Source organism: Cyphellophora attinorum (assembly GCF_001299255.1).
Source record: "Cyphellophora attinorum strain CBS 131958 chromosome Unknown Contig7, whole genome shotgun sequence".
Lineage (NCBI taxonomy): Eukaryota > Fungi > Ascomycota > Eurotiomycetes > Chaetothyriales > Cyphellophoraceae > Cyphellophora > Cyphellophora attinorum.
Window position 1 is genome coordinate 307,232 of NW_017253235.1, and position 19,431 is coordinate 326,662.

A 19,431-nucleotide genomic window follows, 5' to 3' on the forward strand; every position below is an offset into this window, starting at 1 on the left:
AATGATAAAACAGAAGGACCAACTGGCAACCTCAGCGGAGATCGAGGCCGGGCTGAGGAAAGCCGCAGTCTTGGCACGGCGCGACTCCACGCGGAGTGACTTCACTATCGAAGTACACTGCATTCTTTGACCTCGTTCGCGGACACACCCTCTGCGTCGAGCTTACAAAACTTACGACTGTGCCTGAAATACCTTCAGGCAGCTCACAGAGGTCTCGGGGCCCGCTCTCATAGCACGCTGCAACTCCCGCCTCTCGGCCTCCCAAAAATGGCACCACCAAACCCGACCGGCTTCGAGATCAAAGAGTTCGTACGAGCTTCAACAAGCGCGCAGTGGAGGTCAAAAGATCCATGGAAGAGAAAGTATGCATAGCACAACCATGTTGAAGCTCCGTGAGCAACTAACGAGTCAACCAGTGAAATCTGGAGATACACTGGTCCCTTCACAAGGTGGAATCGCTTCAAGGGCGCCTTCCCAGGCTTTGGTATAGCTGCAGTCGCATTCGGAGTATACGTCGTCGCAGAGCAGCTATTCTTTCCGGATACACACGGGCATGGAGACGGTCATGGGGAGAGCCATCATTAGGTGGAAAGATCTTGGGGAAACGAGGAAGGATTCCACGACCAAGCGCTGGAGTGGAAGAAGTGAATACGGAATAGCGTCTCATATCAATAAAATGGGAAGATTCTACCAGCCCTTCTCATGCAAGAAATGGCGATGTTGAATTACAAGTCGTATCACTTGATACACAACATCAGTATGATCTTCAAACAGGCAAGTTCGAGCAAAGTTGCGCACGTATCACGGCATGACATACATACGCGAACTCCTTCCCATCAACAATATCACGCAGATACATTGTTTTACTGTATCCATAGTCGTCTCGCACTCTCTCGACGCGGGTAACTCATCATCGGCACGCTGCACTTCCTGCGCAGTATCAGACAGCCACCTTGACAACCACACCCTCTCTGCCTAGCGATAACATCAAGGAAACACTCTCGCGTTCCTCCCTTCACTCGACTTTGATCTTCCAGCCCCTGAGTTGATCGTCTGTTGGGCGTGCCAATCCATCGCGCTGGCGAAAAACCCGGGACCCCATGTTCTTGATGTCTGGCGCGACGTCACCCAACTCGAAGGTGACATCCAACGCAGCTTGTTCCATGGCCTGGAGCGCTGTACTCACGGATGTAGCCGCATCTCGAATCTTGACCCAATGACGTGGGTCGATGGACTCTGGCTTTACCTTGCTGAGACCCTTACAGACCCGGACGGTCCTGACCGCATTCTCAACGAGCCTGGATCCTTTGGCAGATTCCGTGAGGTATTCGTCCGCGACAAGCCCCTCTGGCTGGCGACGGCGAAATATGTCGACCTTCTGAACCATGCGCTCGGCAATGCGGAGAGCCTCGTCTTCTGTGGGTGTTGCAGACCCCGGACCACCACTCTCGACGTGGATTCTGAGAGCCTCCTCACATTGATTGATCGCCGCATCCAACGCTTGATCGTTGTCCAACTCCACCAGAAAGTCACCACGTCCCCGATTCTCGTACCTCACTGTCATTTTTTCGGTGATCCCAATCCTCAATTTCTGCTTCAACCTGTCCTTCAGCGCCACCAGACCTATATCCCGAGGGAAGCGCATCGCGTATGTATTGTTCTTGAACGATACTTTCGCCTTCAGCTGTTCGCCTGCGCCACCGACGGCACTTGCCTTCATGTCGGAAGACGGAGCATCCGGTACCGCCGTCGATGGAACGCCGTTGCCAAGATAGAGTTCCAGCGCCCAGACAGCATGTGTGATGTCAGCGCCTCGCCCGAACGACAGCCTCTGCATCGATGCAGCTCTTGCCAGCTTCAAAGGCTCTCTCAATAGATCGGCCTCGCTCTTCTCCTCGTCACGCAGAGTGGACAATGATAGCTTTGCACGCAGTCTCCGTGTCGCTACATCAACGGCAGACTCTGGGTCGTTCCATCGTGTTGTGTGCCAGGCCTGGACATTCGGATCGAGCCAGCCCTGCGCCTTGTTTCCGCCATCAGTCAGGGGTTGAGCAGGCTTTACCGTAGCCTCATCCACGATGTCGGTCCCAACTCCCGCCGGCAATGATCTGGCCCACCACTTGCTTACTTCTGCCCAGTCTTCGGGAAGGCTGTGATAGTACTCCTTGGCCTCCTCAGCAGAGTACCACAATAGGTCCAGGACTGGTGTACCGAAGGGTTTGTTTAAAAATTCGCAGATGTTATGGCCCCGGGTTTCATTGCTCTGGGGAGCCACTGTGTCCCATGTTTGTGCCTGTTGAAGAGCGAGAAGTCAGCGCTGCGCTTTCAGAGCACCTGCAGTCCGGTCCACTTACTTGCTGTGCTTTCCTTGCCTTGGATACACCCATATTGCTCGGTCCTCCTAGCAATGGTTGCTGTGAGTCGCCACTTCTCACTGACGAGTTTCTGCTCTCGTCCTCTGCCTCTAGTCCACCAGAGAGCTTTGCAAATGGTTTGCGTAGCATGTTTTCTCGATCGAGGGAATTTATTGATCAGTGGCAGATGGTGTATGCAGTCGTCAGCCGGCCAGAACATTGCAGGATCTAAGAACTTGGGAGATGTTGCCTCTCAACCCCATGTTTGCTGGCCTCCTGCGTCAAAGAAGACACACAAAGTATGCAACTCCATGGAACATCCCCTTGCCTTCACGATGGACGCAGCAAAGAGCACAGCAAACATGTCCACCTGAGCAGCGCTGGAATGCTTTGATCGTCGTCAAACTAGTCGCCGGCAATCGTCATTGTCCTCTTCGATCCAGTCAAGCAGCACTTATCTGTGGCCTTTGCGAGGTGTCTAGCAAGAGGGACCTAGCCCATCGTCGTCTCAGACATCGCCAGCGAGCATAAGTCTGCCAGCGCATTTGCTAGCATCAATTGGTGAGCGACAGCGTCTCCTATGAGGCTCATGAAAGGCGATCCCAACTCGAGGAACCTACCTCCGGCTCACTGACCGTGCCAGTCGGGCATGTGTGCCTGGCCGGCCAGGGTGTCCCACGCGCCACGAATCTCTTGGGTCAGATTAAAGTCATAAGGCGTCGACAGCCCTTGGAAGGGTCTTACAGCCCGACTACACGTGGTGTGACCCCACTTGCTTGCATCTCGCTGCAGCAGGGTAGCCCTTCGATGATAGTGTACCACTAGCTCGGGACCGATGGCCGTTGATGTACCTAAGTTAGGTACTTGTTTTTGACGTTGATCCTCAATGCAGCGCATAGAATTCGGTCTGTAGTTGCGCTCTCTCCGAGTATGCAGTAACTAAATGACTACTTCCCAAGCTGTTGAGGAGAGTGATTCGTCCGTGGTCAGTTGTTCTTTGTGTCCCGTTCTGGAAGGACACAACGAGTTGTGGGGAGAACTCAGGACGGCAAAATCATGGCTTTGATTGGCTGCGCGTTATCGTCTATCTTCAACTTCTTCGTAACAGCAACTGGAGAACGCCATGAGCTGCATCTAGATGCTCGTGTTACTGCGGTCTTGGCCGCTTTACAAAATGAAGCGGCACGCCAGGTCCAAAAACATCGCGTTCGACCTCTGGTGAGCTGTAGTCGTTGTTGATCCTCTTCTCAGATTCACCCGGGTACTGACCGCAATCATGGTGCTCGAACGCGTGAAGCAGATCGCCCAGCAGCTCACTGGCACTGCCAGGCCAAGCCATCCACTTGACCCATTAACCTTCACAGAAATTGAATCAGCAGTCTCAATATTGCGCAGCGCCCATGGCAAGCTATACTACAATGCCGTCACACTCTTCGAGCCGCCTAAGGCCGAGATGGTCAAGTGGCTCACGGGTCCAGAGGACGCCGCCAAGCCAGACAGAAAGGCCGACATCGTGTGCATTGGCACCGATGGGAAGATCTACGACGGCGTTGTGAATCTGAAAACCAGTGCAATCGAGAAATGGGAACATACGCCAGATGTACAGCCATTGATCACCATGGAGGATCTTCAAGCCGTCGAGCACGTATGCCGTGTAGACCCCAAAGTCATCGAGCAGTGCGGAATCATCGGCATCCCTGCCTCTGAAATGCACAAGGTCTATGCCGATCCCTGGACGATCGGCTACGACGAACGCTTCGGTAGCGGCGTTCGTCTCCAGCAAGCCTTAATGTACTATCGGCCGCACGTCGACGACTCACAATACGCCTTCCCACTCGACTTCTGCCCCATCTACGACGCCACCAAGGGCGAGATCATCCACATCGATATTCCTAAAGTCCGCCGTCCAATCTCTCGCGCGCCGCCACAGAATTACCACGTCCCAGACATCGAGAAGGAAGGCGGCTACCGTACAGATCTGAAACCTCTCCACATCACACAGCCGGAAGGTGTTTCCTTCACCGTGACCGGCCGCACAATCACCTGGCAGAACTGGTCAGTACACGTCGGATTCAACTATCGCGAAGGCCTGATCCTAAACGACATCTCCTTCTACGACCGCGACGAAGGCCGGCAACGACCAATCTTCTACCGCCTCAGTCTCGCGGAAATGGTCGTACCCTACGGCAACCCCGAACACCCCCATCAGCGCAAGCACGCCTTCGACCTAGGCGAGTACGGCGGCGGCTACATGACCAATTCTCTCTCGCTCGGCTGCGACTGCAAAGGCGCAATCCACTACATGGACTTCGACTTCGTCACCCGGTCCGGCGCCGCCAGCACGATCAAAAACGCAATCTGCATCCACGAAGAAGACGCCGGCATTCTCTTCAAGCACACCGATTTTCGCGACGACAGCGTCGTGGTCACTCGCGCGCGCAAACTTGTCATCAGCCACGTCTTTACCGCCGCCAACTACGAATACCTCGTCTACTACATCTTCCACCAGGACGGCACTGTTCAGCTGGAGATCAAGCTCACAGGAATCCTGAACACCTATGCCATGCTCCCTGACGAGGACACCAAAGGCTGGGGCACACAAGTCTACCCCGGCGTGAACGCACACAACCACCAGCATCTGTTCTGCCTACGCATCAACCCAGCCATCGACGGCTACGAGACAGGCAATAGCATCTTCCAAGTCGACGCCACACCTGGCGCCGGCGAGGTCGGCTCCGCCGAGAACTTCTACGGAAACGCCTTCTACGCGAAGAAGACCCGCTTCGAGACACAAAAGGACGGCTTCGGCGACTACGACGGCAACACCAGTCGCTCGTGGGACATGTCCAACGAGAGCAAGCTCAACAAATACAGCGGTAAGCCCGTCAGCTACAAGCTCGTAAGCCGTGAAGTACCAAAGCTGCTGCCCAAAGAGAACAGTCTGGTCTGGAAACGCGCCGGGTTCGCGCGGCATGCCGTGCATGTTACCAAATGTAAGTCTCCATCTTTCTCCCCATCTTCTCTTCTGCCTCGGACCGGCCTCGATCCATAACTTATCATTCATCGCTAATCCCTAACAGACGACGACGCCCAGATCCACCCCGCCGGCCGCCACGTCCCCCAAACATCCGGCGAGCCTCACAAGGCATCCCTCTGTGGCAATCCGCCAATCCCTCCGCCGCACTGGCCAACACCGATGTCGTATTGTGGCACACTTTTGGCCTGACGCATTTCCCTGCTCCCGAGGATTTTCCTGTCATGCCGGCGGAGCCGATGAGTTTGTTGTTGCGGCCGAGGAATTTCTTTTTGAGGAATCCGGCGTTGGATGTGCGGCCGAGTTTTGCAAGGACGCCGACGCAGGTGGCTGCTGGTAAGGCGGGGAAGGGAGATGTGGATGGGGTGAGTGTGCAGGTCTGATGGGGGACGAAGGGAGTGGTTGGTCAGGTGCTCTTCATGGGTAGTTTCTCAGATATTATGGTTGATGATTTAGTATTTACCCAGGGTGAGATTCAGGGAGATTGGTGTACCCGGCAGCACGAATGGACGAATGAATATGTATTGTACATTGAGAGGACGTGGTTGATACTTCTACAGCACAAGGAGCTGTCCCGACTCCCTTTCCTCTACCTTCATGCTTGCACCTACTGTTCCCCTTCTACGCCAATCCCACTGACCTGCCTCACAAAACCCCCAATATCCCTCACCACCTCCTCCTTAACGTTCCACGGCTCCGCATACTGGAAATTCCCGACCTTGCCCACCGCATCCACCTCGCCCAACATATGTCCCACCCCATCATACAACTTCCACTCCATCCTCTCCTTCGCCTTCGAACCCTCCAGGCCCTCCCTCCACGCAGTATACTCATCCGCCACAGTGACCTGCCAGTCCGCCTTCCCCTGCACAACCAACAGAGGCACGTCTAATTCCTTCGCGATCGCAATCGGGTCGTTCTCCCAGATATCCCTGAGATAGCTCAGGGGCAGCGGGACAGCGAGATCTTTCGTCGGGTCGGCGTCGCCTGGACCCAGCACGCCACCGGTAGTGTCGAAGAGTCGGCTGACGGCTTCATACTGCGCCATTTCTTTGTCGTGCTGTGCGGGGTCGGCGCGGGGGAAGTGCGTGTTCAAATGCCGCATTTGGCGCGCGATGATTTGGGCGAGACTGCGGGTTGAAGGGGCGCAGCAGATCAGGCCGGCGATGGGGAGTCGAGGATTAGCTTGGGCGGCTGCGCGGCAGAGACGGGGCGCGACCAGCCCTCCCAGGCTGTGCCCTAGAATGAAGATTCTGGTAGGGTCGACGTTGGGGTGTGAGGCGAGGTAGCGGAGGGCGGCGAGTCCTGGGTGGATGTATTCATCTTCGAGGGTGAGGGTTTTGGTGAGCAGTTGCTTGAGAAGGATGATGGTGGTGGGTTTGTCCATGCGTAGGGTGATGAGATTTGAGGAGGAGAGGCCGTGGGCGAGGTCTTTGAAGCATTTGCCTCCGCCGCCGGTTTCGTCGCGGTCGATGGGGCCGGAGCCAGGGACGAGGAGGATGGCGGGGAGTTTGTGGTCCGGGGAGGATGTTTTGGGCAGGGTGAGGGTGCCGGCTATGGCGGGTTGGAAGTAGGAGGGGCGAATGGTGATGTCTTGTTCGGTGAAGGAGCTGCTGTCTACGTATGAAGGGGCTTTCCACGGTGGTATTAGGCCCAGGTCCATCGCGTTGCCGATGCCTAGACCCATCAGTGAGTTGCCCCAGATGCCGAAGGTCAGGGCTTGGTATGTTCGCTCGAATTTGGCCATGGTCTTGTACTGCTTGATGTAGCCATCTTTGTGTATTTCTGGTGTGGTCCACGACTTGAGTGGCCCGAGCATGAAAGTGGATAGATCAAACACTGAGCTGGCCCGATGATCAGTCAGTATCAGCTTATATGGCGTCCAGAACATGGACCGAAACTTGGTCTTGTCACCATCGCGGAAGGCTTCGAGAGCCGTGTTGATAGTCGCTACTTGGGCAGCCATTGAAATGGAACCCACGGGACGGCAATGTTAGAGATCCTCCGCAACTTTGGGTTAGCAGTACTTGTATACCTCACTTGTAGCTCGAGGTAGCGGTACGCATTCCAGGCGACAACATTACCAAAACCTACCGGCGCGTCTTTGGAATCCATAAGCTAAGCTCATGGAGTTGCCCTACGACCAGATGGACATTCTATTTTTGTTAGTTGGCAAGAAGCTGCTGCTAGGATCGGCATGGATTGGTCTCGGTAACTGGCATCCTCGTGCCATGCAGTGGTCGCAGAGTCTACCCAAACATCGTAAAATTTGGGGTAAATGGTGGGACGGTGCCTGGGCATCAGGGTGCCCCTACCGATGACAAGCTCCCGGAAGAGGCAGCTTAGGCGGGGCCACTCACAGCCGCGGTCGATGGCGTCAACATCGATTTGAGGCCTGGCCTACAAAAATATTTCCAAGCAGTTCGTTGCGATATTCACGGATTTCCGACCGCGACATCAGCTTATACTCGACCAACATGACAACATATACGCCCTCGGACACCTTATAGAAGTTGTGTAGGCAGTTTGATCCGCCGAAGCACGCCTCTCAAGCTGTGTCCCGAGTATAAAACGCCATGGCAGCGACATCGCGGGGAGCACAGATTGCTATAAAGCTGCTAGGATGCGGCACTCGACCAAGCCCAAGGCGTATCGAGTGGTCTGCAAGGGCACCTCTCCTAAGATCTCGTCAGCTGGCATCTTCGTTACACACAACACCGCTCCGAGCAGCCCAGCAAGCAGTCGCCGAGGTCGAGCAGGATGTATCGTCTTCGTCCTCCAACCCCGCCATGTCATTCCCATGCCTCGACGCACAAGAGGAAAAGACTGCGACGCTACAGAATCGATCCATTGAGTCAGGGCCGGAGCCATCCTACACCACTGGCAAGCACCTTGTGTTCAAGAATAAAGAGCCATTTCTTCTAGATTGGGGCGGCACGCTGCGCGAGTTCGACATCGCGTACGAGGCATGGGGTACGCTCAACGCCAGTCGGGACAATGCTATCTTGGTTCACACTGGTCTCTCTGCTTCGAGTCACGCCCACAGTACAGCCACCAACCCAAAGCCCGGCTGGTGGGAGAAGTTCATCGGTCCTGGCAAAGCTCTCGATACTGACAAATACTTCGTCATCTGCACAAACGTAATCGGAGGCTGCTATGGATCCACTGGTCCGTCCAGCATCGACCCATCTGACGGTCAGCGGTATGCGACACGCTTTCCGATCCTGACCATGGACGATATGGTGCGTGCTCAGTCCCGCTTGCTTGACCATCTGTCGATCAAGAAGCTGTACGCTTCTGTAGGAGCTTCCATGGGTGGCATGCAATCGCTCGCTTTTGGCGTGCACTTTCCAGAACGCGTAGGCCGCATTGTGTCTATCTCCGGCTGTGCTCGTTCGCATCCCTACAGCATTGCGATGCGACACACCCAACGACAAGTGCTCATGATGGATCCAAAGTGGAATCGCGGATTCTATTACGAATCTATACCACCACACAGCGGTATGAAGCTCGCTCGCGAGATCGCCACAGTCACGTACCGCAGTGGTCCGGAATGGGAACAACGCTTCGGACGCCAGCGTGCTGATCCCAGCAAACCACCGGCTTTGTGCCCTGACTTCTTGATTGAAACATATCTGGACCATGCTGGTGAGAAGTTCAGTCTCGAGTACGACCCCAACTCTCTGCTCTACGTATCGAAAGCGATGGACCTCTTCGATCTTGGCGCGGCACACCAGCAAGCTACACGAAAACGGAGGGCAGAGAATGAGAAGCGTCTCCTCGAGCGTACAAAAGCCGCGAGAGATGATCCTTCCTGCTCGCTGAGTCTGCCAGCGCAGAACTACGAGGAAACGGTCACAGTTGCGCCCATGGACGAGAAGGTGGCCTCTGCTCAAGCGAGTGGTCCTCCCGCGGACCTGGTCGAAGGCCTGAAGAACCTACAGAATCATCCGGTATTGGTCATGGGTGTAGCATCTGACATCCTCTTTCCTGCGTGGCAGCAGCGGGAGATCGCTGAAGCGATACGTGCGACGGGGAACTACAAGGTCGCGCATCATGAGCTGGGCGAAGATGTGAGTTTGTTCGGACACGATACGTTCTTGCTGGATGTCAAGACCATGGGTGGTGAGATTGGCAAGTTTTTGGCGTGGAAAGATCAGCCAGCCTGATAGACATCATGTTCATATGGCGACCTGTAATGTATCTTGTCTCATGCTCCAGAATGAAGTAGACTAATCCCTCATGGCGCGTTCTCGATTGCAAAATATTTGCCTGTGAATCCGATCAAAGGTTCGGTTGTCATCTGATCGAAAATTCGGGATCACCCAGTCGGACAGTGTCAGCATGAGCTTACGAGGCAGACTGCAGCATCTAGATCGCTCTGTAGAACCCACTCAATGTTCGACGCTCAATGTTCTGTGTGGAGTGAGGTGGCTGAGTCGGCCGCGCTAGGCAAATGAGCCGTAGAAATCAGACGGAGTTTGCCTCGCCGACTGCTAGCATTCGAGCTTGCTCACAGTTGTTCAGTCAAAATTCTGCGGTCGCGCCTTCACAAAAGCTCACTGGGTCGCAAATATGACGATGTTAACAGTTTGTGGCGCGATTAGATCGCCCCGCCACCCGCTGACAGCTGTCAACATTGAACCTTATCGCGCAAAAGTTCCTGTGGGCCTTTGGTATATGTACTTCCCCTAACAACATACCGCCAGCCATGCTGGCCGAGAGTGGAGGCAGCATGATCTCGCAGAGAAGGGAGAAAGGCTTTCTTTAAGGCGACGCTTTCCGTCGGCGGTTCTGAAATGATGAGCCTTCTCCCACCTTCCGCCCAGCGACATCACGCGTCTGCTGCTCGCTGACACCGCTTATTTGAATCGACGCTGAGACTCGGCATGTAATCCGCAGAAGCTCTCCGAGCAAGCTTTCGACACAAGGTACAAGCAGTCTAGCTATGGAGGCCACTGGACAGAGCGAACCGGTGACCCTGACGGGGCAACAGGCGACGATTCAGCCGATTCCTGGCAAGTTGTGTACGACTTGCTGGCGGATGGCGACCACCGAAACCGACTTCCACCGGGAAACGACATTTCGACGGATCAGAGAGAAAGCTGGGTCGTGCTCCTTGTGCGCGATCTTTCTGGCTAGGCGGCAAGTCGTGCTAGAAGCGGCTCGCGAACAGGACGAGAGGATCGATGAGCATACGATTGATGACAATCGGGTACAGATCAATGTCAGGGATGTTGTTGCTGCAACCAGCGGCACATATTATCGACTCATCGACCTGCGCCTCGACACCGACGTCGAGCGCATGCACTATTATTTTACCGTCGTTTCATGCAATGATACAGGTTCGGACCACTCGCGTGATCTGATTGTGAATCGAGTGGCTAATACGTGTGTTCAGACTCGAGCGCCACCTTGCCAGTATGGCGTTCTTTCCCAACAACAATCGACGAGAAGTATCGACGGATGAGAATATGGTTTGATGCGTGTCGTCTGGAACACGCAGATTGTGTACCACGAAGCCAACGTCTGCCAACAAGATTGCTTCAGATAGAGAATTCTGCCGATCCTCAACTCCGTCTCGTTGACACTGCGCGTATGCCGGAGCAAGACGTAGTATACGCAGCTCTAAGCTACTGCTGGGGAAGTAATGGTGTACTACTCCGGACAACGCGCGAGAACGAACTTCAGCACCGCTCGCAGATCCCATATCGTGATTTGCCTCGAACATTTCAAGATGCCGTGCAGATTGCGCAGACGCTGGACATTGGATACCTATGGATCGACTCGCTATGCATCCTACAAGACGACCCTGCCGAATGGAAACGGGAAGCCACCAGGATGGACCAAGTCTACCTGGGTGCTACACTCACGATCGCCGCCAGTGATGGTCACTCTGCCTCCTCTGGATTCTTTGCGAGCCACAAAGCACCGTCAGGTAATGAGGCTCCCGGTAGGGTGCATCTTGCTATTACTGGCGACGACCAGTCAGAACCGCCTCTATTTGTTCAGGTGCATGATAGGGGGCTGCCGAGCCGCGGCCGGCCAGACAAAGCACTCCCTCTACTGCGGACAAGAGGGTGGACTCTGCTTGAGAGCACTTTGAGCCAGCGTGTTGTGCATTGCTATCGATCTGAGCTCTACTGGCGTTGCAATCAAGGATGCCAGAACGAAAGCGGACTGACCGTATCTGCCACATGGAATGAGCCCTGGAATGTACCTGCGCTCGACGTGGAAAATCAACCAATGCACGATGTCGACACGCTCTGGGGAAAACTTATTGACGATTACTCGGAGCGCAATTTTACATATCCGAAAGACCGCCTGATCGCTTTCGCTGGGCTCGTGAATCGCTTCCGAGCAGCAACGGGCGACTCACCGTGCATTGGGATGTGGAAAGGAAACATCCACCAGGATCTGGGGTGGGCCCGTTGTGGATCACTGGATGGGACCTCGTTGGTCAACGAATGTACCGATCGGTTGCCTTCTTGGACGTGGCTGTCGTGTCCTGTAGGGGTCTGGAGTCACTGGGCAGGCGAGGTCATAGCGCGAGGACAATATGCTGGTTCACATGACTTCCACGCGCGAGTAACGAACTGGCATACGTCTTGGGAAGGCGTCCCCTTCAAAGCAGCGCCCGAGCATGCATTCATGGAGGTCCGGGGGCCGGTCGAAGGTGTCTACGTGTACACTGAAGAAGTCGCACTGAAAGAGCAGGGGCCCACACCTCGGTGCTTGATGAAAATGCTCTCCCGCAGCGGTGCTACTTCTTCGCGCGAGCTGCAGCCGCTGGTCAGATGGGACACAGAGCACCGAAGACCAGCGGAGGAGTTGACTTGCCTGCATTTGTCGACTTCTTTTTGGGAAGGTGACGACACAGTCATGGAGACGTTCTTGTTGCTGAAGAGAGTGAACGTGAAACCTGAAACATATCGACGGATTGGCATCGGCCAAGTAGACGACTCTCCAGATGATAAGGCTTTCTGTATCTCGGAAGTACGGAAGATACGCTTGATATGAAAGTATTCAGGCTGCTTCCCATGAGGAGTTTTCAGTAGTAGTTCGCCTAGTCATTGTACGCATCCGAATCTCCACGACCTTTCCGATCTGCGCAGCCCCACTGACATGTGGTCTGCATGAACGAGCCACTTTGACGTGACGTGGCATGGTTTTGCGAACATCAACTCTGAAATCTCCCAGCATCCGGTTCTTGCAGACCTTGATGTGTGTGCCAGCACAGTCGCCGACTCGTAGCACATTGCCGTAAGGCTCCGATCCCAAGGACTGTACCCCGATCTTCTTGAGCAGGTGCGTCAGGGTTGAACAGTTTATCGTTCATGCAAAATGTCTTGGGAGAATGAGGCCAATTCCTCATGTCGAAGCATTGCAGCGAGTAGCGTGCAGCGTGCGTCGTCCGCTGCTGTTGCACGTAGTGACTGAAAGGGCTAAATGTAGAAGACAGGTCTCTGGTGCCGGTCTAAGCTCGCTGAATGGTGTAGTGGCTCTGACTCGTCGGTTCGGTTGCGTGGCTAGGAGTCTCCGCCTTTTGCCCGTTTCCTATATGGCTTTTGCTACGGGTTCGCAACAATTGATGCCGTGGCCTTTGTGGCTTGCAATCCGCGAGACGGCATCTTCACGCGCCACTGAAGCACGACAGCCCTGTCCCCAACACCCCATTCACAACCACATGCGGCCCAACCGTCCACGCCACCATATACAAATACTTCGGACTAAATACCGTCCAAATGAACAAATGTTCCCTCAACACAAAACACGCCACCATCACACTCGCCACACTCGCCGCCGTGAACACCGTCAACATAACAAAATGTTCAAACACCACATCTCGCACTTTCCTGTCTCCATCGGTAGGGACTCTGCTGAGGAGCAAGCGCACAGTGGCGAGACTCCACCAGATTGGTCCAGCCCAATTGGATACGAAGGTCAGTAAGCCGACGAGGGCGACATTGTAGCCGGCAACGCATTGTAGGCGTTGGAGAGGTCGACGGTGGAGATTGCGTTTGTGCCGCCGAGGGCGAAGAAGGAGGATTGTTGGAGGAGAATACTGAGGACGGTGATTTCGTGAGGGCCGAGGACTGGGGCTGGCGTTGTCAACGACCGGCTAGTTGTGGTCGAGGACGGCGAGGACTGTTGCACGCTGTTCTGCTTTGACGTGTTAACATCTTCCTTCCTGTGAACTTGCTGTGCATCCATGTTCAGCAGCAATCCCACGCCAAGCTCCCAAGCCAAGTATACTACCAGGTAACTAGCTCGTGTCTGCATCATCAAAGCAAGTCCACCAATCTCACTCAAAGCCTCGACGAAACCCGTCAGCTCTGCTCGACCAGCCCATGGCTTCTCGTACCAGATCGCACATCCGAGCATCTGTGCCAGGCCTACGAACGCGAGCCGTGCAAGCTTCACCAGAGGGTAGCCTCTCACTAAAGCCAGGAGTGGCTTCAGCACGATGACGTCGTCCACCAACTCTGGCGCGTCAGCCGCCGTAAAGGCGACTTTGAATACGAGAGTGCTCATGACGACCAAGACAGGAATGGCGCCGATTGTCGGGGACGTTGATTTCAGCCAGCGGACGGAGGCGCGGGAGGAAAGGCGGCGAGAGTATAGAGTGTAAGTTGCGAGGATGAGGATCCAGAGTAGCGTTGGATTAGGTTGAAGGAGTGAAGTCAACAGGTCGTGGGGCGATCCAGAGTGCTTCTGGCCGGTCTGACGCAGGCGTTTGGTGAGTGAGGTCAGAAGCAGGAAAAGTGCAAGGCGGGCTCGCGGTGACGGGTCGAGGCTTGGGAAGAGTGATCGTCGTTGTTTTGACATCGATTTCGCAGACTTCTGATTCAGCGTGGGCTGAAGTAGAGGTGTCTTTGATGAAGAAGATGCAGATCTAAGAGGGTTCGTGAAGCGACTGGCTTTGAAGAAAAGTAGGAGGATGTAAAAGCCAGAATACCAGTACCAGAACTGGTGCTCCTCTTCCACATAGCTGGAGGCGAACATTGTGACTGCGTATAGACCTGTTAATAGCGCGAAGATGCTAGCCGTCAGTGCTGAGGGTGGCGTTGCGCTGAGATAGAAAGTAGTGCCGGCGAGCACGAAGCTCAGCAGAGCTAGGGCACTCCCGACGAGCAGTTTCGTGGTGTCGTAGTTGCTGGCAGTGCCACTGAGAACACTCTGAGCTTCATACAAGAAGTTCTGAACGGCTTTCTCGTCCTCAATACGTGTAGAGGCAGTGCCCTGAGCCCGTGCTTGTGCCGCCTGCCACAGGCAGGTTAGTCTCACGGCATCAGATTCGGCTACAGCGCACTCGGTGACCTGAACTTCACGAGAGGATTCCAAAGGGAACGTTCCTCGGACGATGTCCCATATTTGCCTGGCATTTTCGTAGAGAAGATTGAACCGGTCTTCAGGCCTTTCCCATAGCTGCAGTAGCGGTGGATGATCACCCCTAAGTTGTTCTTGGGAACTGGGAAGTCCATCAGTGCGGCGAGGCTAGGGGCGATGTCCGACTGCTCGACCGTCTGGTAGAACTGAAAGTCATCACGCGCTGTGGCAGGACAATCCCGAGATCCGGCTACGGCTTTGAATTTGGGCGATATGAAGGTAAGAGCAGTCGACACTTCTCCAGCAGAATTGGCGCCATGGTTGCCACCCTCATTCATGCCATGATCACCCAAGAGGACGAGAAGCGCTGAATTAAGATGCTTCTCCGCCTTCATCGCCTCGTATATTTCTTGGACTATACCATCCATTTCTGCTTGCTTAGCTGGCATATTTGGACCACGAGGACCGGTCTTATGCCCAATGTGGTCCAGACCAAGGTAGTGTAACGTCATTACTGACCAGTCAGAATTCTTAAGCTCAGGTCCAACATTTCTTGTGACATTGTTGTCGACCTCTGTGAAATCAGAGACAAAGAAGCTCGTTGTGCCATCTTCCCGATCGAAGAAGCCCGGGAATAGTCGCAACCATGTATCATCACCGTACATGACAAGCTTGCCAGTCTTCTTCGCGCGCAGTTGTGCCAGCCACGAGTCTTGAGTTGCGAGCGTAGAGGTGGTGTCTGACTCTGCGAAGTTCAGCACCAAATCGACAAAGCTTGGCACCGATCCTGTTGTGATGGCCTTAACTCGAGGCATGGTGATGGTAGGCGGACTGGCATGCCCTGTGAATGGTATCGCAGCTCCATCTCGAATCAGACTTTGGGTGAAGTGAAAGTTGGACGTGTTGGAATAGACAAAGTCACTCCGCAAAGCATCAACGACCATGAAAACCACCTTGTCAAACGGAGGTCGTGATGACGTCCGCCTGGAATCCGGCTGCCATGTTGCAAGTCCGGGAATGAAGGCTTTGTACGGAAAGAAACCAGCTGCAAAGATGGCAATGGATATTACAAGCAAAATATTTGCAAGTATGATCGATGCCACACGTTGAGCAGCGGGCATTATCCTGGGTACGATTGCAGGGTCGGCAGTTCAGGTCGATCTTTAGGTGCGCATGGGCGTTGATTCAGCGTGCAGCCTGCCCGCCCGCTCATCCATGCTAAGGAAATGCGCCGTCGCTATGCAGTGTATCAGGGACTACAGATCGAAGAAGACGTCTCAAGCGGCCTGACGACGACGACCTGTACAAACTCCGTGCCAAGATATCAGTTTCTAGAGGCTTGGCGGTCTATAGCTGACGGATTACTTCTCAAGCACCGCATACCAATGACCCGTGACAGATCATCAGCAAAATGTGCAACATCACGACGCGTTCTCTGTCCCTTGAAGTTGATCCATTCAGGGTACACGCAGGGGTCTGAGAGATACACGCGACGGCGTCGATAACGCGTATTCACGTGACCTGTCTCCAATGACGCTGCTGCTCACACGGCTCGCCAACAACGATCTGATCTACCACATCTTCCCTTCGTAGGCATGATGAGACTGTCTTCTGCAAGAAGCAGCGGATAGAGCTGGTCATCCCGATGGCCGCTCCTCGGTCGACCTGCTGTTGATATGGTCGAGATTCACACCTTCTCCATCTTGCCCTCGCATCATGCTGGGGTGGGCAACGCCGCAATTCGGCGGCCACGAGTATGTGCTGTTGCATTTGTGCCGACCACAGACTGACGACTGCAGGAAATCACGTATTTCTCATTCGATGACGATCACAGATTCCGACTCGATGCGTCCAGCCTTCGGTACTTTTATCGCCCAACCTTGCCCGCCGATCTGAATCAAGGCTTTGAGACCTTCCGGCAACTCGACGACAGCAAGGATGACCACCTCGATGGCCTGGTCGACGCCGTCGCTGCTCACGAAGCCAACAAAGGTTTGAAGCTGGACGTCGACATTTTGACCTGGCGGGGAATGATGACCAAGGTGAAAAGAGACTCGACTAGGGATGGATCAGTCCAGGCTGATTCGAGACGTACAGATCATGACGGCGCCCTACGCAAACTTCGATGAGTGGGAGATGAATGCCACGTTGTTTCAAGGCACTATCTTCATTGAGGAAAACCGAGACAAGAAGTTGGAAAGCAGGGAAAAGCAAAATCAGGCCGGAGCACACAGAGGGCAAATGTCTCAAGATCTGATGTCGTTCTGGGGCTATAAGTTTGAAACTCTCTCTTTGCTGCCAAAGACTTGGTCAGAGACGCCCAGAGAATACATCGAGTCACGGGAGACAGAAGTAGTGAGCAACTATGCTCAGTACTGCTCCATCGTACGCACGGGTTTTGGCTCGACAAAGCTCATCATTGGTGGTGAGGTGGACGCTGTCGAAGCCTACAAGCCCGAGGATAGCAAGGAGCCGATCAACTGGATTGAGCTCAAGACGACTGCAGAGATCTCCAACGATCGCGACATCGTGAAGTTCGAGCGCAAATTGCTGAAGTTCTGGGCTCAGTCCTTTCTGCTTGGAGTGCCGAAGGTCATAGTTGGGTATAGGTCTTCGCAAGGAATGCTGGAGCGACTCGAAGAGATCGACACACAGACCATTCCAGACAGAGTGCTGCGAGGGAGGCGCACGTGGACTCAGATGTGTATCAATATCACCAGCGATTTTCTTGCTTGGCTGAAGACCATCATCACATCGGAGGGAACTTGGCGGATCCGCAAACGCGAGCGCTCTCCGGATCTCGAAGTCTTCAAGGTAGAGGAGACAGGCACTGGTGACATACTATCTGAAGCCTTCCTTAGATGGCGGACGCTTGGTCAGCTGTCAATGCCATCCACAGAGCTTGAGCTCGCAGCGAATCCTATCGCGAACGGGCACAATTCAACAGGCAATGGCGAAGTTACTGATCGACCGGAGGAAACTCGTCCAGAGGCGAGTCCCTTGTCTGATATTGGCTGAGGGGAGTGGGCACCGTGTCCTGCCCAAGGTGTTCACTTTACGCTTCAGCTGTCCATAATATCGGCAAATGTTGCGGCACTTTTCCTGCTTCAAGACATTGGGTCATAGTCTCAGAAAGTCACTGACTGTCAAGCCTTCCCAAGCGATCATGATATCAAAAGGCCATCACATATGCCTGCCCAGGTGTGGTGTCTTCCTGCCCAAGCTGGCCCACAAAACCTTAAGACGCGTCTCCAGGCGGGAAGGCGCGACGCGTGCAAGGCAACTAGCTAGCCTGTAAATAGACTAGGCCCCTCCCAACTCGCTTCATTTTGGACACAACTCCTGCTCGACCACTGCTCACATTCGCTTTTACACAATCTATGCGTTCGATAATCGCTCATTATGCCTGAGCTTGAAGGCGCCACCGTGAGGGTTCTAACGGGAGACCGACCTGATGACCATGCAGCAAGAGAATATGAGGACAACGAGCAAACAGACGATCCAGAACAGCCCAGACATATTGTCCGATACATCGATATTGAGTCAGGCACTCCATTCTGCTTCAAGATTCATATCCATCGCAAGTTCTCCTGGCAGGGCGCGGACGCAATTGAAGCTGCGGCGTACTTAGACGGGAAATTTGCTCGAGTTATCCTTTTTGGCAAGCCGACTTTCGATCCCAAGAAGCATTTCTCGTTCAGCAGTCACCTTGACGGCTCCTGGTCCGGTGTTGGTCATGCTGCGAAACATCATCGATGGGTCTTTGCTGATCTCGAGACCAGTGAGGCGGACGCCCGATGAGCTTGATGGCGAGCTGATGAGAGATAGGAGACAAGACTGCTTCCGATGACACTGCAACGTGGAAGAACAAGTACGGCGACCTGGGCAAGTTGACCGTCAAGCTGTACCGATGTCAGAAAATAGGAGCTCAGCAAGAGACCACTCACAACTATTTTGCTGTTGGACAACAAACAGACCTAGTGCCCGAAAAGGCTCTGAAGGGTCGACCATTAGACGCTACGACTTCGTAGGTTTGCATCAGACTTGAGCGGCTCGTGCTGATGCTGAGACAGGTTCATGGCTGGTACTGCTGGAGTTGGGCCACGCACCCAAGACAGACGTAGGCTAGATCACCATCCGTTCGCTACATTCGACTTTCTCTACCGCACACGCCGTATGTAACCTCACGGACTTCACGACGGTGGCTGACTTCGAGCAGGCGCACTCCAGGCTCTCTTGATAATCGAACGCTCTCCGACGCCTGTACCGCTCGAAGAGCGCGATCCGGAGACACTGACACGGCAGGAGCTCCTCCAACTGGAACGACAACGACGGGTACGTCTGCGTTTACGTCTCTGCACAATATGGAGAAGTTCTGACATTGGTCACAGGCGGCTGAAGCTCTGAAGAAAGAGCGCGGTTCCGTCAAGCGCGAGCGAGACGGCAATGACTCGCCCAGCCCGACCCACCTCAAATCGATCAAAGGTGCCGATGGTCAGAAAATCTACTTGCTCGATTCCGACGACGAAGATACCGACGACGATGGCCTTGAGGTGATCAGTGCTCCCAAGAAAGAGGCGCCGGAAGTCGTGGATCTCCTCGACTAAGGGTCAGCAACCCAGGAAGTTGTTTTACGAGCTGCAATGTGCAGTGTTGATGCCGGCGGCATATGTGGCGTTGTGCGAGATCGTATTGATGCGATCTAATTGTACA

The 19,431-nt window shown here is 54.3% G+C and overlaps 9 protein-coding genes across 9 annotated transcripts; 6 read left to right on the forward strand and 3 right to left on the reverse strand.

The window, feature by feature from the left end:
- Positions 1 to 267: 267 nt before the first annotated feature.
- Positions 268 to 585, forward strand: AB675_9582 (uncharacterized protein; the record flags this gene model as incomplete). The annotated part of the gene is made up of 2 exons (XM_018150129.1): positions 268 to 362; positions 417 to 585. 2 exons carry the CDS (start codon positions 268 to 270, stop codon positions 583 to 585), a joined length of 264 nt encoding a protein of 87 aa, XP_018002421.1.
- A 430-nt stretch (positions 586 to 1,015) lies between these two features.
- On the reverse strand, positions 1,016 to 2,504 carry AB675_9583 (uncharacterized protein; the record flags this gene model as incomplete). Its single annotated transcript, XM_018150130.1, has 2 exons — positions 1,016 to 2,293; positions 2,355 to 2,504. The coding sequence occupies 2 exons, from the start codon at positions 2,502 to 2,504 to the stop codon at positions 1,016 to 1,018; spliced, it is 1,428 nt and encodes a 475-aa protein (XP_018002474.1).
- A 1,126-nt stretch (positions 2,505 to 3,630) lies between these two features.
- AB675_9584 (Copper amine oxidase 1) lies at positions 3,631 to 5,771 on the forward strand (the record flags this gene model as incomplete). Its single annotated transcript, XM_018150131.1, has 2 exons — positions 3,631 to 5,347; positions 5,449 to 5,771. The coding sequence occupies 2 exons, from the start codon at positions 3,631 to 3,633 to the stop codon at positions 5,769 to 5,771; spliced, it is 2,040 nt and encodes a 679-aa protein (XP_018002553.1).
- Positions 5,772 to 5,995: 224 nt separating this feature from the next.
- On the reverse strand, positions 5,996 to 7,354 carry AB675_9585 (Esterase EstD; the record flags this gene model as incomplete). Its single annotated transcript, XM_018150132.1, has 1 exon — positions 5,996 to 7,354. One exon carries the CDS (start codon positions 7,352 to 7,354, stop codon positions 5,996 to 5,998), a length of 1,359 nt encoding a protein of 452 aa, XP_018002354.1.
- An 823-nt stretch (positions 7,355 to 8,177) lies between these two features.
- Positions 8,178 to 9,557, forward strand: AB675_9586 (putative serine-O-acetyltransferase cys2; the record flags this gene model as incomplete). The annotated part of the gene is made up of 1 exon (XM_018150133.1): positions 8,178 to 9,557. One exon carries the CDS (start codon positions 8,178 to 8,180, stop codon positions 9,555 to 9,557), a length of 1,380 nt encoding a protein of 459 aa, XP_018002323.1.
- A 779-nt stretch (positions 9,558 to 10,336) lies between these two features.
- AB675_9587 (uncharacterized protein) lies at positions 10,337 to 12,408 on the forward strand (the record flags this gene model as incomplete). The annotated part of the gene is made up of 2 exons (XM_018150134.1): positions 10,337 to 10,733; positions 10,790 to 12,408. The coding sequence occupies 2 exons, from the start codon at positions 10,337 to 10,339 to the stop codon at positions 12,406 to 12,408; spliced, it is 2,016 nt and encodes a 671-aa protein (XP_018002471.1).
- A 924-nt stretch (positions 12,409 to 13,332) lies between these two features.
- On the reverse strand, positions 13,333 to 15,839 carry AB675_9588 (GPI ethanolamine phosphate transferase 2; the record flags this gene model as incomplete). Its single annotated transcript, XM_018150135.1, has 2 exons — positions 13,333 to 14,652; positions 14,721 to 15,839. The coding sequence occupies 2 exons, from the start codon at positions 15,837 to 15,839 to the stop codon at positions 13,333 to 13,335; spliced, it is 2,439 nt and encodes an 812-aa protein (XP_018002185.1).
- A 555-nt stretch (positions 15,840 to 16,394) lies between these two features.
- Positions 16,395 to 17,736, forward strand: AB675_9589 (Decapping nuclease rai1; the record flags this gene model as incomplete). Its single annotated transcript, XM_018150136.1, has 3 exons — positions 16,395 to 16,472; positions 16,518 to 16,760; positions 16,816 to 17,736. The coding sequence occupies 3 exons, from the start codon at positions 16,395 to 16,397 to the stop codon at positions 17,734 to 17,736; spliced, it is 1,242 nt and encodes a 413-aa protein (XP_018002478.1).
- A 384-nt stretch (positions 17,737 to 18,120) lies between these two features.
- Positions 18,121 to 19,325, forward strand: AB675_9590 (uncharacterized protein; the record flags this gene model as incomplete). Its single annotated transcript, XM_018150138.1, has 5 exons — positions 18,121 to 18,499; positions 18,547 to 18,745; positions 18,792 to 18,892; positions 18,938 to 19,053; positions 19,110 to 19,325. The coding sequence occupies 5 exons, from the start codon at positions 18,121 to 18,123 to the stop codon at positions 19,323 to 19,325; spliced, it is 1,011 nt and encodes a 336-aa protein (XP_018002524.1).
- Positions 19,326 to 19,431: the final 106 nt, after the last annotated feature.